General features: G+C 42.3%; 1 protein-coding gene across 5 annotated transcripts in view; it reads left to right on the forward strand.

Moving 5' to 3' along the window:
• The window catches only part of LOC107392507 (AT-rich interactive domain-containing protein 1B), a 299,430-nt gene that overhangs the window by 104,903 nt on the left and 177,999 nt on the right, over nucleotides 1–16,528 (forward strand). For all 5 annotated transcript variants that reach the window (XM_070546703.1, XM_054742136.2, XM_070546704.1 and 2 more), the window contains one exon: nucleotides 8,870–9,022. In XM_070546703.1, the coding sequence (XP_070402804.1) occupies nucleotides 8,870–9,022 (153 nt within the window). The remainder of the gene's footprint in view (nucleotides 1–8,869; nucleotides 9,023–16,528) is intronic.

Raw genomic sequence — 16,528 nt, forward strand, 5'->3', positions numbered from 1 at the left:
ATCATTAATATTAGTTAGTAAGACTACAAATCAAGTCATTTTCCACCCTCTGCTCCTCTGACTAACTTCCACTTCCAGACACAGGAGAGCCAGAGCTTTGTTTTCCCACAGAGAACGGCTCAGAAGGCATTCGTTCATTCTTTAAACAACAGCTGATTTACTGAAACAACGAGTGTATGCCCACTTTGTCCCTATCTGGGCTCAGACTAGCCATTAGCCCATCAGTCCTGCAGAGTGTGAATGCCATTTCTCCAAACATAGGCTGTTTTCTGTAAAATAGGTAAGATTTATTAGTTTTACATTGAAACTCCCTTAAGAATGGCCAACATGTTCCATTAGATAGCCAGCACCAGGCTATCAACGCCTGATTCATCTGTAACCCTTAGTAGGAGCTCCTTGTTTCAGTGCCCCCCCCCTCGACATGACTCCTACACGACTCGTAGCCTGTCGTCCCAGCGAGAGGTGACAAATGAGTCGAGCCTGCCGTGCGCACAAAGGATTGATCTGAAAAGATGTTTGTGATGTTTCCATGAATCACCTCTGCAGCAATGGTCATTTTCTATATGACAAGAACGCGTATTGTTTCAGATTAATTTATAAAAGGTCACATATATGTTGAAACATTTCAGCTGGTCAGATTTATTTATCTCTCTCATGCGTTCAGATCTATTTTTGACTCAGTCTTTTAACCACATTTGCTTTTTTCTCTCTTTTCTTTCTGCCTCTTTCTCAATTTCCCCTCTCTCCTCTGTCGTGCTTGGCCTCAGATTGGGGTCAGGAGTTTAGTAGGGGGAAAAACATTTGTAGCTGGTGGCACAGAGCCCAGAGCCTCTCTCTCACACACACAGAGAAAGGGAAAAAATAAAAATAAATCGCTGTCCACACACACACATTACGGAGAGCATTAACCTGCCCCGCTCTGCCTCTCCAAATGTCTCCATTACGGCCGTGCCTGGAACAGAAGAGCCAGTGCCAGTCACTGTCAGCCGGCGGTAAAACGCCTGCAACAAGGAGCCACTTTTTGTTTCATCAACTGATGCAGACAGAAACGGCGAATTAGAGCAACGGCAGAGAAAAATCAGAAAGACAGAGAGAGGGCAGAGAGCGTCATTCAGCAGCCTTCAGAATGGGATCTAAAATGAAAATATATAAAAAATGCATCTGTGTCGGTTGATGGTTACACAATCTGCTGGCTTTCATCCGCCGTCGGTGCGATTTGATGTTATCAGCGGGTCAATAAGTCACAATTGCTGAATAGACAGGCTTGTGTTTTCATTTGGGAACAAAGAAGCTGCAGTATATGAACTCCACAGCGCTTCGTATTAAAAAAAAGCCTCCAATTTCATGTGCAGCCTAATGTTTTTTGATGTTGTCGCTACCTGGATCGCGGCTCAATTTAATAAGGTTTGTGGCGTGAGCCAAGCTGCTAGCGTGTCGGGATTCAGAGTCCTGCGCATCACTCCTCCCGTCCCCGGCTGTGTCACTCCTCCAAGGGCGGCTCATTCCTGAGGTGTCAAGGGCCCCCCCGACGAATGAGGAGGGGGTAGATGAAAGAGAGAGAGAGACGGGAAAGGCCTTCACCTTGGGGAAGAGAGACAAAAGTGATGACAAGAACAGCGATGTCTCCATCTTCTCCTTCTTTTGTTTAATCATGAGGCGGACGAAGCTGACCCCGCCCCTTGATGCTCCTCGCATCATTTAGGTCGTTTCACCCAGTTACCAAATTGTTTAAATCTAAAGAAAAAAACACCAAAACATCAAATCTTTACCTGGAACAAAAATAAAAATGTCTTCATGTCAGCTTTGGTCAAAAACATTCTCATGATACGGAAAGTTTTGGTATTCTGACAGAAAAATGTGTAAAGGAACTTTTAATTACTAGAAATAAACTGGGCCTGTTGGTTTTATTCATCTTGTCAACATCTGATTTCATTTCCTGATTTTTTTTCCCCCTCATCGTCGATTATTTTCATTTGTGAAGAGAGGTGAAACGATGAGCTGAGACGAGGTCAGCTGAGATAATGTCGTTGGTGGATTATTTAAAAACCACTTGAAACAAAGAAGCTTTAGGGAACAATTTCAAAAATAAAAATGAAAAGGTGAGCCAACTGCCACTGTTGTCAGAGTTATTTTGATAGCGGTGCACTTTTTCATTCTTGTGACTGACACATCTGTTAGCAGCACCTCTCCTGTCTTACCTTTTTCCCGCTGCGCTCCCTCGCTGAAACTTCCTTTTGATTTCCGCCGTCGCGTTCGCTCTTAGATTTACCAAACTGCTGGAGAACGTAAATATGAATAAAATCCTTTTTCTCCTGCTCGCTGTTTATAAATTTGATCATTTCAGCGTTGCCAGCTTTAGCATAAATCTGCTAACCGCTAAGACACGAGTCTGTTGTAACGTTTAATGCAGAGAAATGTAAATTGCAGACTAGTTGGGCCTTTAAAAAAAAACGGTGAGACTTGGAGAGAAATGAGAGAAACAACCAGTACCGCACTCACACCTGGGACAATTTAGAGTCCAGGTCATCTAGAATGCATGTTTTTGGTCGGTAGGAAGAAGGTAGAGAACTCGTAGAGAACCAGTGGTTGCACGGGGAGAACAACTTTACATAGACTGTTACCGAGATTTGAACCCGTGACCTTATTGCTGCAAGGTAGTGGTGATTGCATGCAGACAGAAATTTTTACAAGTTCCAGCAACACGTAAACAAGACCTCGTGGGAATTATGAAACCTTAAAAATGCTTTGAGACATCTTGGAAACATTTTTGCGAATGCCGTTTGAAATAGAATATTTACTAAGACATCACAATATAACTATAGACACACTACTTGTGTGTGTGTGTGTGTGTGTGTGTGTGTGTGTGTGTGTGTGTGTGTGTGTGTGTGTGTGTGTGTGTGTGTGTGTGTGTGTGTGTGTGTGTGTGTGTGTGTGTGTGTGTGTGTCTGTGTGTCTGTGTGTCTGTGTCTGCTCTGTCTTCTCCATCCCCAGTGAGTCGTGGAGGATGGCTGCTTATACTGAGCCAGGATTCTCTGGAGGTTTCTTCCTGTTAAAAGGGAGTTTTCCTCTCCACTGTCGCTTTATGCTTGCTTGGTATGAGGATTGCTGTATAGTTACTGACACTAGTCAGTGACTTGATGCAATTTGCTGGGTTCCTTATATAGGAAACATTATTTCTGATTGGCTTAATGAACTGACCTGAATTGGAATTTTTATTATGTGAAGTGCCTTGAGACGACGCTTGTCGTGATTTGGCGCTATATAAATAAACTTGAATTGAATTGAAATGGGTTATGTCCAGTCACGGCCCAGAGGGATACTGGTTTTTACTCCTTGCAACATCCTACAGATGTACACAACCCAGCATGGCTGATTTATTTTCTAACCTTTATAAACCTAATTTACTTATGCACAGTTATCATACCTTTGCACTCTCTGCAGCTCATTGACATTCTCGGTCGGACATCAGTAATTCTCAGTTGTTACATTTTCATCATTTTTGTTCACGTTTAGGATTCTTTTGTTTGGAGCAAAACACATAAAAGACCCTCAAACCTTGTGATTTATTCTGGGAGATCATTACCTTTACTTTCATTTAGTTCAGGGCTGTTCAACGTCGGTCCTCGAGGGCCACTTCCTGCACATTTTCCATGTTTCCTTGAACCAACGCACCTGGTTTGAATCAGCGGGTGGTGGACAGTGTCCTGATGGACTTTAGGACATGTTGTGATTGAATCAGGTGTGTTGGAGCAGGAAAACAGCGAGTTATTAAAAAGTGGTGACTGTTTAAACTCACCTTCTGTTTCTGTCCCTCAGTAAGCCGTGGCACATTTTCTGTTTTCCTTTTCATCGTGTATTTCTTTATTTTGCGATCATCTACGGGCTCAGGGTGATTGTTGCGTTCTTTTCTTCGCCATCCTTCTTCCACAGCTCATGTTTTTGTGTCTTGTCTGCGTCGCACTTTTCTCTCCACGTATCTTTCTGCATCACCGTCTTTATCCATCTCTGTGTTTATCATGTGAAACATCACTTTATCTCTGCCTTTAAGAATCTCAGTGCGTAACACTCGTCCTTTATCTTCCTCCTGCCTGTCTCTCCATCTTGGTCTCCATAAACGTCTTCCCTTGCTGTGCTTCTTTACGTTATTTGTCTTCAGTCTTTGGCAGCGTTTTGTCTTTGGCTTCACTTATTGTGACCAGCTGGTACAGTAGCGCGGTAAATGCCAACAGCGGTGAACTGCTGATGTGTGTGTGCCTGTCAGGCCTGTCACTTTGGGTGTGTGAGTGGGTTTAAGGGTCAGGCTGGTGGCACTGCTTAGCGCTCTGGTTGGCTGAGCCCATCTGTCACTCAAACCGGGGCAACCTCGGGTCCTGGTCACCAGCCAGGCGTGTCGGTACTTTGACAGAATTATGAAGATTTCTGTCTACTGCTCATTGGCCCAATTGAATTACAAGCAGTGCCTTGTTAAGGTGCAGAGCTTTTTAAACGGCTGATTTAAAACACACAGGGTAGCATGGCCATTTATCCCCACACTTTGCAGAAGAGGAAGTTATTTCCTGCCTTTTCATACGGCTCTTGTTTTGATAGATTTTTGATTGAGTTATTCTCTGTGTTTGTGTTTTTGTATCTTAATGTGCCACCAAGGCGTTTTGTTTTCATCACACTGTTTCTGCAGTTTATGGTGAATTATTTGCTTCACAGGACGTCTATTCTGCGTCATTTCTCCCTACAGCACTTCACATCTGTTGTCGTTTCATTACAGACATTTTTGACACCGTGCGCCTGCCAAGACACACTGGATAAATCACACTGTTATTTAGTCTGCTTCCGCACACCTGAGTGAAAGCAAAAGGCAGAAAATGGTCTTATTTTCTCCTTCCAGCAGTTTTTTTTATTGGTGCAACCAGCAGCACAGCAAGTCTGTTTATCACTAAGCATATTCTCAGTCAAAGAGCATTGGGTTTCATTGAGTTGGTGTGTACTCAGCAGGTACAGTGCATTCATACAGTCTGCCCCAGCGATCAAACACAAGCTGCATTTGAATAACTCTTTCTTCCCACCCAAAGCCACTTTGACAGGTTGCTACTTGTTAGACTTCCAGTCCGCCTGCTGTTTCTCTGCTTATTTGACTGAATGGCAGACTGGAGGCATGCCGTTTTTTTACCTTCATATCTTTGTCTGTCTTCTGCTGACTCTATTGCCTGCATATTCCACTTTTGCTTTTTATTACTTATTTTCAGATGCTTTTAGTATGCAGTTTATCTCCTGGCATATAGGCATTACTCACTGAAAGGCATCAAAACACAAAAGCATGTCATGTTTATTGTAGCCAACAAGCAACTACGAGTGTAGAGAAAGAATGAAGACAGCGTGTTCATTGTTAATGGGTTACTTGTTTGTTTAGTTCAATTCCTGCTAAAACCTCAGTGGCCTTCAAACAGCTTCAGAGGTTTGGCATGAGTCGCAGTAGGTTGAAAAACTTCTGCTACAACTTGGCAAGAGGTCCCATGCTCAAATCCCGGACAAGCCCCCATTTATGTTACGATCTGGCTCCATTTATGTTACGATCTGGCTCGAGGAACGGCAACATTAATGGGAGACAAAACACATATTGTTTTAGAGCTTTACAGAATTTTTTAAATTCAAATCGGACTAAACGCAAATTAAGTACTTTTACTTTTTTCACTTTTTAGAGAAAGTATTGGAGTAAAATCAATAAGTAGGCCTCAATAAATTGACTGCATAGAAATTTTGTACTTAGATAAAGTAACTAAATACTTTGTTACATTTCAGCACTGAGAACCATCAACCATGCAGGAAATAGGATTTGAGTATCATAATACCAAAAGCTACTTAGCGAACAAAGCATTTAGAAAACCTTAGTAGCTCCTGTCATCATTACGCACACCTGTTCAGTCGCGTAGCTAATCAGCCAATCGCAGGGCAGCTAGGATGACCTGCTGAAGTTCAGAGATTAAAACTCAAGAGGAGAAAGAATTTGAGTGAGTTTGTTTTATTGTGATCTGACAAAAGGAAAGTACTGAGTGAGCAGTTGTTGTGTAGAAAAAAATGTTTTGTTGACGACGTCAGAGGATAGCTTCATGTGCATTTTACTCCGACAGTCACTTAATTCTTATTTCACATAAATGGTCAGGAGGTCTAGCATCCAGCATGGTTGCTGTCTGTCTCCCTGTAGTTTTAAACTAAACAAAATCTTAGTTATTTTCTATCAGCTCCTTATTTATGAGGTATATTTACATATTGTATTTGTCTGCATATATCCTGTGTCTGCTCCTATCTGCCTGGACTTATCGTAGGAGGAGAGGAGCCCACCTTGTCTGGTCTTAATCTCCATGGTGACCTAATCCTCAACAATCCCAGAACAGAGGTGTTCCAGTCGAGGCCCACTGAGTTACAGCAGGCTGTCATCACTGATCATTGGAGAGACGTGCCTCAGTTTTGTTGAAAGAGGCTTTGATCCACATCTGATGATGAATGTGTGTGTTTTTAAAGAGTGTGTTGGTTTCTTGGGTTCCTGCATGCAGGCAACTTTGCATTCATCTAAACGTTACAGATCCAGTCCCATGCTAAGTGTCTGCGTGTAGGTCTGGCTGGCAGTAATGAATCCAGTGGTGCTGTTGGCATGAGCAAGGCCAGGCTATTAACCTCTCCGGCAGCGAGACTGATCTCACCCCGTCTGTCTGTCTCGTTGGCCTAATGACACACTCTCACATTCACAGACACACACTCCAACCTGTCCTTTCTAATCAAATTTCCACTGAAGTGAAAAGTATTCACCACTGTCCAATCATCCCTATTGAGAGTCAAAAAGCTCCTGCCAGCTTTGGGTGAATATTTCTTCTCTTACCACCCACTCAAAGGGAGGGCACTCTTCAGAACTGTTTCATGTGTAATAATCTCCACCAGTTTTCTGCAACCAGATCAGATTTCACTCCATTCTGCCCCAGCCTTCAGTTTCATCATGCCTTTTATGTCAGGGGCTTTCTCTCTTCTAGCCGTCACAGTAAAGCCTTTAGCTCTGGCTGAGTGCTCTCGCCTGACAAGGCAGTCGTGTCGTCATTACGTCATATCGGAGGCCTTCACAACACCATGAATTCAATTCAATTCAATTCAAAAATACTTTGTTAATACCAGAGGGAAATGGATTAAATTGAATTCAGATATAAATCATGCTCAGTTTGACTTTTACTAAACCAAGGAAGATATAAGGCTAGAACGGGGGTCTCGGGGAAGAAGCTGGAAGTGGACGACAAGCTTAACAAACACTCCAAATTACAGCCTGTATGAACGTTTAATGAGTCTGTGGCACGGCTGTCCACCGAATGAAAGAGCAACATGACAGGATGGGGAGAAATATGACGTTAAATGTGCTGTCAGTGGTCGTAAACCTTGTTTTATGATCTGTGCTTGGGTTTGTGTGCGCGTGTCTGTGTGAATAAGAGAAAACTCAGCCTGTGTGGGAAAATCTTCCTGCAGAAAGGAGCACCTGGCACTGTCTGTAGTCATAACAAATGACAAGAAGGGATTAAGACTACATTTGTGTTGGTGCCAGCTTGTTACACGCACTCCCAGTTCGCGTTCTGTATTATAACCACCGTGTAATGCAGCATCGCCATTTGGCTCGGCTTTGCTCTCATGAGTTCGGTTTTTTATTTCTGCTGTGCAGCCCTGGAACGCTCCGACTCATCCATGTGTCCCTCGTTAAGGTTACGACCTGGGACGGGCATGCAGTAATATCCAGCGCTGCTCATCCCATCTGTACGCCGACCCAGTCAGACATAATGTAGAGATGTGGATGCATTTGGCAAACTGGAGGACGTAAAGTGAGAGGTGTCTGCAGTGAGAATTCATTAGGCAGAGGGCTGCTGGGAGGCTGGCGTTAGCATGCTCTTAGCTATATTAAGAGCCTGCAGCTAAGGGACAATCTGACAAATTGGAAAGTATTTCAGGCATGTATTATTTTGTGTGTAGGTGGGAGTTTAGAAATGTTTCTGCTTTTATTTTCATACCAAGAACGTTCCTGCAGCAGGTTGGAAACTAGATTTCTTTTCCAATTGTCGCCTTTTCCTGTAGTATCACATCTATTAAACTCATATGCACACATTTGAACTGAAATTCAATATTTAAGCCAGTCTCACTGAGCTGTAGATGTTAGTGACCAATCAGTATTCAACAGTATTTAAACAAAAATGTTTATGGGAATTCTGCAGAGCTTTGCTGTTCTATTGCAGAAATTGAAAACAAATAGAAAATTGATTTTCTCCCTAAATGGTTGCAGAGCTGTTGCACACATTGGCGGTTCCAGGGGCGGGACCACGGGGGCATAGGCCCCCCTAAAGTGCATCTGTGTCACCTGGTTTGCACGGTGATCAGGTTGTAGGTAGTTGCAGTTCCAAGTGGCGCTAATGAGCCAAATAGGAAACTCCAGAGTGAACTCTTGTGGACTAATACTTAGCCCCTCTCTAAATATTGGGTCCCCTTGATGGTCCCGTACTCAGAAAACCCCTTGATCCGCCACTGCACACATATCTGAAACGCATCTCACACCGACACAACTTTAGAAGCAAAATGACGACCAAATTGTACAAAGAAATACGACAAAGCTGAGACAAAATTAGGAAACTTTGTGATCAAGGGTCAACAAAAACATGTGCAGGACACTAATGATTATGTTACACGACCCGGCGAGAAATAAAGCTCTTTGCTAAAGTGTCTGTGATCTGTGATCTGAAGTGAAAAAAATAATAATAGTGTGCCTTTTAAAAATATTTTGTCACCAACAAACAGTGGGATACAGACTTTAATGCTAAAGTCCTGACCAGTAATTAATGCCACTGTATTTCAACAGGTGGCGCCGTATAGCCAACAGGCAATGGGGGGCTTCAGCCAGCAGCAGCAAGGGGGGCAACAGGGAACCCCTCCATACTTCAGCCCCCCTCAGCAGACCCCTACAGGCCCATCGCAGAGCTCCTACCTGCAGCCTCGGCCACTGCCTCAACAGGTAAGAAAACACCTGCAGCCTCCATCTTTAGGCTGAGGCCAGTTACTTATTTATGGACAGATATTAAAGCTGGTGCAGCAATTCCAAGGCTTTGTTGATGGTGGACTGCCTACCTAAACACAACCACCTCACTTGACCCTGACCAGGACCTCAGAGTGACATTTTGCCTCATTAGGCTTCGGTTTTCTTCCCCATGAGGACTGCTAGTCCTCACGCGGTCGGTGTTTGCTGCAGAAAAGGTCAAAACAAAGTAGCAAAAATGACCACACACACACACACCATTAGAAACAATACATTTGTTTGCAAATTTTGCGTGCCTGTATAAGTGCCCACGCTCATACTGAAAACCCTGTTCTCAGAACTAGAAAGCGTCTGGACTGCAGTTATATATCGAGGCTTTCCACCAAGTGTCTGCCTGCTGTTCTATGAAGCATTTCCATCGTGACGCTGCGATACCAGCAGTTTTTTTTCAGAGCTGGGTGAAGGCTGACCATGTGTTTTCCATCCCCTCTGCAGCCAGAGAGATCCATCAGCTGGTATAGGTGGACTCTGGCCCAAAGCCCTACGCTAGAGCAGAACAACAGAATCGGGGGGAAGGAAAAGACAAGATGGGGGAGAATGCAACCAAAACCAGGTCCGATCTGTGAGGTTTTCTTAGGCCTGCATGCAGAAATGCTTTTGAGGCTGATGGGTTTATTCAGGGTGATCATATCGACTCATGTCTGGTTCACATGCTGAGAAGAACAAACTATGCTGCAAATGCAATTGTTGTGATCTATACCATATCATCTCGTTATTGTGGTTGTATCACCAGATTCGTACCCCTAGTAAGACTAGGAGACTTTTTACGTTAATGATGGAGAAATGGCCGTAAAGATACAGCAGGGGGAAACCTGGCTGCTGCTGAGGAACGCTGGGTAATAGATGAGTCCTGGTTCCAGGAAAACTCTTGTCTAAGTGTACGCGATCAGTTGACGGGAAGTAACTGTTGTGCATCTGACATTTTACTTTTCTGATTTAAAACGAGGCCACAGTGATGCCCAACCACTCCACGGTTACTTTTATGTTTTAAAACATATTTTTGCTTGGTGGCTTATTAATATGCCCTTCCTCTGGCCCAGACACAGAAAGGTGCATCCCAAATGCATTTAGACTCATTTAAAATCTGCTCAAGCTGATGCCATTTGGCGCCGGTGGAGTGGTGTCGTCAAAGCAGTTATGCGGTGATTTACTGAGATGTAGTTAAACGCTCTTTTAGGCAGACTGAAATATACAGCCCACTAAGACAAATAGCTATGCTAAAACCCACCGTGAGCACAAAGGCAGGCTGTCAAAAAAGGAAAATCGTCAGTCTTAGCGCAGCAATTTACATACTGTGTCAGCCAACGCGGCTTTGTCTTTCTCTGAAAAAGCACTTACTCTTGTTTCCCCACCAAACACACTCACACACACGGCCTGTGCAGCCTACCGAGCAAACATTATTCATCCTAACAACGAGAGGCTGAGATCCATGGCCGCATTGACATTTTGTGACAGTAATGGTGTGTTTTCATCATTGCTGATGATGTGGCGGCAATTGACCCACGCTGACATTTATATACCAGGTAGCTCTTAACCAAGCACTCCGATTGGTCGATGCCTTGTTTCACCTGTGCTGATAGGTTCCAGATCGGTTACTATGCCAACCTCTGTGGCGACCAAGGAGCTGGTTTCACATTATTTCTCATTATAATGCATACGTGGTGCTTTAAAGGAAAATGTTTCAATCAGAGCACACACTTGTTAAAGCTGCATAAAAACCTCAGCAGCCTCTGCATCAATGCTGCGACCTGCTGTCTTCACCTATAATCAAGAAGCCCTTCCTACAGCTGCTGTTACAGATATACAGCAGAAGCACAGCAGGCAAGACGTGAACTTCCCCCGATGTCTGTCTGGTCGCCATCTCACCACAGACCCAATAAAGTCTGTCTTTTTCATCAGCTGCTAAGCTCCTAGCGCCAAATCGTTTACATTTTTACATTAGATGAAGGTTCAGCTCGCCGATCAACGGGACATTTTGTTTGAAACTTAAGAGTTGACATGAAAAAGGATGTTGTAACGTCACTAATAGGTGGGATTCTTTAAAACATGGTGCACATCTCACATGAACCATTTTCAATTTGTGTGTAAAATCCAGGTCCAAGCCTTTAATGCAGACGTAATTATTACAAATGCACATTATCGATCATTAAAAACCATGACATTTTACACATGTGTGGTGGCATTAAGCCCAAGTTAATTGTGCATTGATTGTTAAATGTCCATTGATTGAGGAATTTAGGACAGGAAATAAAAACCTGAAAATACCAAAAAGGAATGTGAATAACAAAGACGCTCAGTCCCCCGTTTTGGTTTCAGATCCGAGACGCAAATGCGTTTGGAAGTTGAACTTGCACACAAAAGTAGCTGAAAAAGAAGATTTTGTTATGCTTTGAGTTTGGTGCTGTACTTTCGTTTTTCTGCTTGGAGAGAGTGTGTTGCTCTCATTCAGGTTTTCCGTGCACGAGTCTGCTCGTGTCTGCGTGTACACTAATCAGGCGAGCGTGGTGCCGCAATTCTTAGCTGTGAAAAGGTCAAACGGTGACCTTTGTCTGTAATTCTGGGCGGAAATGAAACATGATGTGAGCCGCGCAGAACGGATTACACGCACACACCCACGTACAATTGCAAGCGCACGCCAGATTACGATGCCGTTGTGGTTTTGACCCCTGTTTTTTGACCCTGAATTACTCTGAGAAATCCAAGCTGAAAAGTTCTTTATTTTGTTCTTCCAGCACTCTCAGCAGTTCCTTTTCCCCCACTCCACTCCCATTAACCCTAGCCAGAGGACATCCTCCGGTTGATGGAACCATTCCAGCTGCCTTTGACATGGAATTTGCTCTGCAACAACCGCTATTAGCAGGTTTTTTGTAATGAAACCAAGTGGAAAGGCAGCTTTTCTTGGAGTCTCTTGCTCTGCTTTGACCTCAGCTGACTGTGAGGAGCAAAGCAGACTGAAAAGAAATTTATAAGTTATCAAAACTCGTATAAGAAATGTATGTATATATTTATATATATTATGGTTGGAACTCTATTAAAAATAATCTAATTAATTAGACAGTTTGTAATTAATTAATTAATCTTAATTAATCACATTTTAACCTTTAAAAACAATTTACACCCAAGTAATTTTTTAAATCAAAAATAACGTCAGTGAGGCATAGATGACATACCCTGACTTTTAAAGATTTCTGCAACCACAAGGGCTGTTTGACTACTTTAGTCTTATTATAAAGGTAACGACTGTGGGATTTGTTGTGATGTGTAAATATTAGTGTATGTGTTATTGATGAAGTGTAAATGGACATGGAATATTGTTAAAGGCTGTGTTCTGAACTGAACACTAGGTGGCAGGCCAAAAGCTTGGACACACCTTCTTATTCTATGTGTTTTCTTTATTTTCATGACCATGACGATTAACAAAAGGGACCAACAAGTAGGAATTCCTTCGAAACTGTTGGAAAACCATCTCAGGTGGCTACCTCTAGAAGCTCTTCAGGAAAATGCCAAGAGTGTGCAAGCATTAATCAGAGCAAAGGGTGGCTATTTTGAAGAAAATGGAATATAAAGCATGTTTTCAGTTATTTCACCTTTTTGGTTAAGTACATAACTCCGCATGTGTTCATTCATAGTTTTGATGCCTTCAGTGAGAATCTACCAATGTAAATGGTCATGAAAATAAATAAAGAAAATGCATTCAATGAGAACTTATAGTGCTTTATTAGGACACTCAAAGACGCTTGCGTGAACTCTCACAGTCACACACTGCCAGTGATGGTAAGCTACTTTGTAGCCACAGCCGCCCTGGGGTGGTTTGACAGAGGCGAGGCTGCCATTTGGCGCCACCGACCCCTCTGACCACCACCAACACAGGCAAGTTGGGTGAAGTGTGTTGCCCAAGGACACAACAGCAGAATACCTCTGGTGGGAGCTGGAATCGAACCCATGACCCTTCGATCATGAGGCAACCCGCTCTACCACCTCTACCACATGTGTATATGCTGCCCACAAAGCAATATATATATATATATATATATATTAGAGGTGGGAAAAATGATCGATTCTGAGATGCATCGCGTTTCAGCCGTGCATGATTCCGCATCGATGCAGCAACGTGACATAATGAGATTCTCTCCCTATGTCTATGTCGGGGGTCGGCAACCGCCGCTCTGGAGCCGCATGCGGCTCTTCCATCCATCTGATGCGGCTCTCTGTGCTTGTAAAATAATGAATGAATATTTAAATAAAATGCTTTATATTTTACTGCATTAATTTTACATCTGTATGCCAATTCTAAATGTAAAGATTGTCTGCGTAAACCTGAACAGTTCCAACCCGGTCTTACTGTGAGACCGGGTTGACGGGTCACGCTTGTGCGTATTCATATAGGCGCTTTCTGAGCTGACGAGGATGTGAGATTCTGGGATTCTCCTCAGACGGCTCCTGGATGTGTCGCCACATTGGAGACAGGAACAAGCGCTATTCAGCCAAAGTTTCATAATCAGGGAACATTTTCTAAGTGACAAGTCTCGCTTCAGTCGGAGGAATCTTCCTGCATGCGCTCTGGTTCTGCGACGTGCTCCAAGCCCTTCTCCACATCTTCAGCTCGCTGTGCACCGTACGTACGCGCTGACAGTGAGCTGTGCTGAGCAGTGTCCATGTCAGATGTTCAGATGGGAATCTTTTCTTGAGTGATTTAGCTACATCTGCGATATGCGAAACGAATAAAGTGTCAGTTCTTCTGCATGCGTCGGGGTCATTCTTTCTCTTCTTTCTCCGTCAAAATAAACGGTCAAATACGGGAACTATCCGGTCAACACAACACAAGCCCTGCTTTTTACTGTTCTGTTTTCTGGTGAAAATTGTTGCAAAGAGATATACGGTAATTTAACTTGATTTCCACCAGAGCCAGGAGCACTGCGCCGTTTTCTCCGTCACTGTAAATGAGGGAAAAACAAAATGATCGGATCCTTTTCTGACCTTCCCCACCTACAAAGTTTAATTACAACAATCAAACATGACAGAGCCTGGATTTGTATTCTGAACAGTCTAAACATGTTTTAAACAGAAACGTATGACAAAAGTGACACCTGCTCAGTAAAACCACCAACAGGTGAAAAATATCTAAATATTGTAGGAAGAGACGGGCTACAACTTCTGGATCCACTTTATATAAATCGTTTTATTGATTATCGTCTTATGAAAGATAGCTTTGACATACACGAGCGACCGGTACCGGCTGCTGTCACCTGTTGTGAGCAGCTCTCTGCTGTCTGAGGGTAGGCCCCGCCCACAACGCCGCGGCTGCTGTGGCTCCCAGTGTTTTCTTTACTGTGGGAAATGGGTAATAATGGCTCTTTGATGGGAACAGGTTGCCGACCCCTGGTCTATGTCTATGCGAGGACAATAAAGTTTTGAGGTTTTACAATTACTTCTGGGGGCAGAGTTGCAATGACATGCGCACTGCGTTGCCCTAGCGCCAATTTAAAACAGAAAAGGCGGACAGGGATACAGGGCCAACATTACCAGTAATCAAAGATGTACCCGTTACATTTAAATCGGATGTCTGGGCTAATTTCGGTTTTGGGATCCTGGATGTGAAAGAATCACTTAACACAGTATTTGTTTACTATTTTTAAGTTCAGTAATGTTCGATCTTAGAGCTGCTCTACCGAAAACATTATTTCTTATATTATTTAAGTAATTATAGGCAGCACACTTTAAAAATTATTGCTCACTATAGTGAATAGATGAATGTTCTGTTTTTCAGGGATTTCGAAATCAAAAAGAAATTGAAAACTATTGTATTGCTTTTATTAAGTAATGAAATTTTTTGTGTGAAGAATCGTGATGCATTTCAGACTCAAATTGAATCTCTAGGCAGATAATCGGAATCGGATCAAATCGTGAGACAGGTAGAGATGCACACCACTAAAAAAAAAAATATATATATATATATATATATATATATATATATATATATATATATATGCCACAGAGTCCGAGTAACAGTAAATCAAAGCACGGCTAAATTCTATTAAATGTTATTACTCTGTAAACATCAGTTTAACACACCGCTCCTCGGTGAAAATTAAATGGTGTGTGCTCCGAGGAAAAGCTGATCAAAGGCAGAGCCGTGGCCTCACAACGTTATGAGTTTAAGTCTGGCAGTTGGCCAAGGCTGCTTTTCACCTCCGTTTTCACTTCACAGTCCATTCTGTCACAGTCTGAGGTGTACCTCCCCATAAAGCAAACACGTCATTAAATATTATCGCCAAACTCCTGAAATGATAGTTTTTTATCTTCGATTTTATGAGGAATAATGTGTTAAATGGTAATATGAAAAGTCATGGATTTCATCTGCTAAGCATCAAGTATGAGAGAGGAAATAAATCTGATCTCTGTAGGGGATCTGACTTATCCTTCAACTTAAGCTAGTAACAGAAAAGAGGAATGCTATTCACGGAATCCCCTTTCATTTTAATTCATCGTGTGATGCTTTAAGTGTGTCTGCAGTAAACCATGACCTGAAATATAAATTATATGTGTGAGTTAGAAAGAATTAGTCCGCTTCTTCATCAGTTCAGTTGCCAGAATGCTTTAAGATGTCACACACACACACACACACACACACACACACACACACACACACACACACACACACACACACACACACACACACACACACACACACACACACACACACACACACACACACACACACACACACACACACACACACACACACCTCACTGATGTGATCAGCAAAACGTAATTTGATTGAGCCACCATTACTTATCTATCCATCCATTCATCCAGATATATAGATATTTATATATATCTATATCAACCTATCGATCAAGATATATGTATATATATATATATATGTGTGTGTGTATATATGTGTATATATATATATATATATATATATATATATATATACATATATATATATATACATGTGTACATATATATATATATATATATATATATATATATATATATATACATGTGTGTGTGTATATATATATATATATATATATATATATATATATATATATATATATATATATATACAGGAGTGCAGAATTATTAGGTAAATGAGTATTTTGTCCACATCATCCTCTTCATGCATGTTGTCTTACTCCAAGCTGTATAGGCTCGAAAGCCTACTACCAATTAAGCATATTAGGTGATGTGCATCTCTGTAATGAGAAGGGGTGTGGTCTAATGACATCAACACCCTATATCAGGTGTGCATAATTATTAGGTAACTTCCTTTCCTTTGGCAAAATGGGTCAAAAGAAGGACTTGACAGGCTCAGAAAAGTAAAAAAAAAAGTGAGATACCTTGCAGAGGGATGCAGCAGTCTTAAAATTGCAAAGCTTCTGAAGCGTTTCATTCAAAATAGTCAACAGGGTCGCAAGA

Source organism: Nothobranchius furzeri, chromosome 18 (assembly GCF_043380555.1).
Source record: "Nothobranchius furzeri strain GRZ-AD chromosome 18, NfurGRZ-RIMD1, whole genome shotgun sequence".
Taxonomy (NCBI): domain Eukaryota; kingdom Metazoa; phylum Chordata; class Actinopteri; order Cyprinodontiformes; family Nothobranchiidae; genus Nothobranchius; species Nothobranchius furzeri.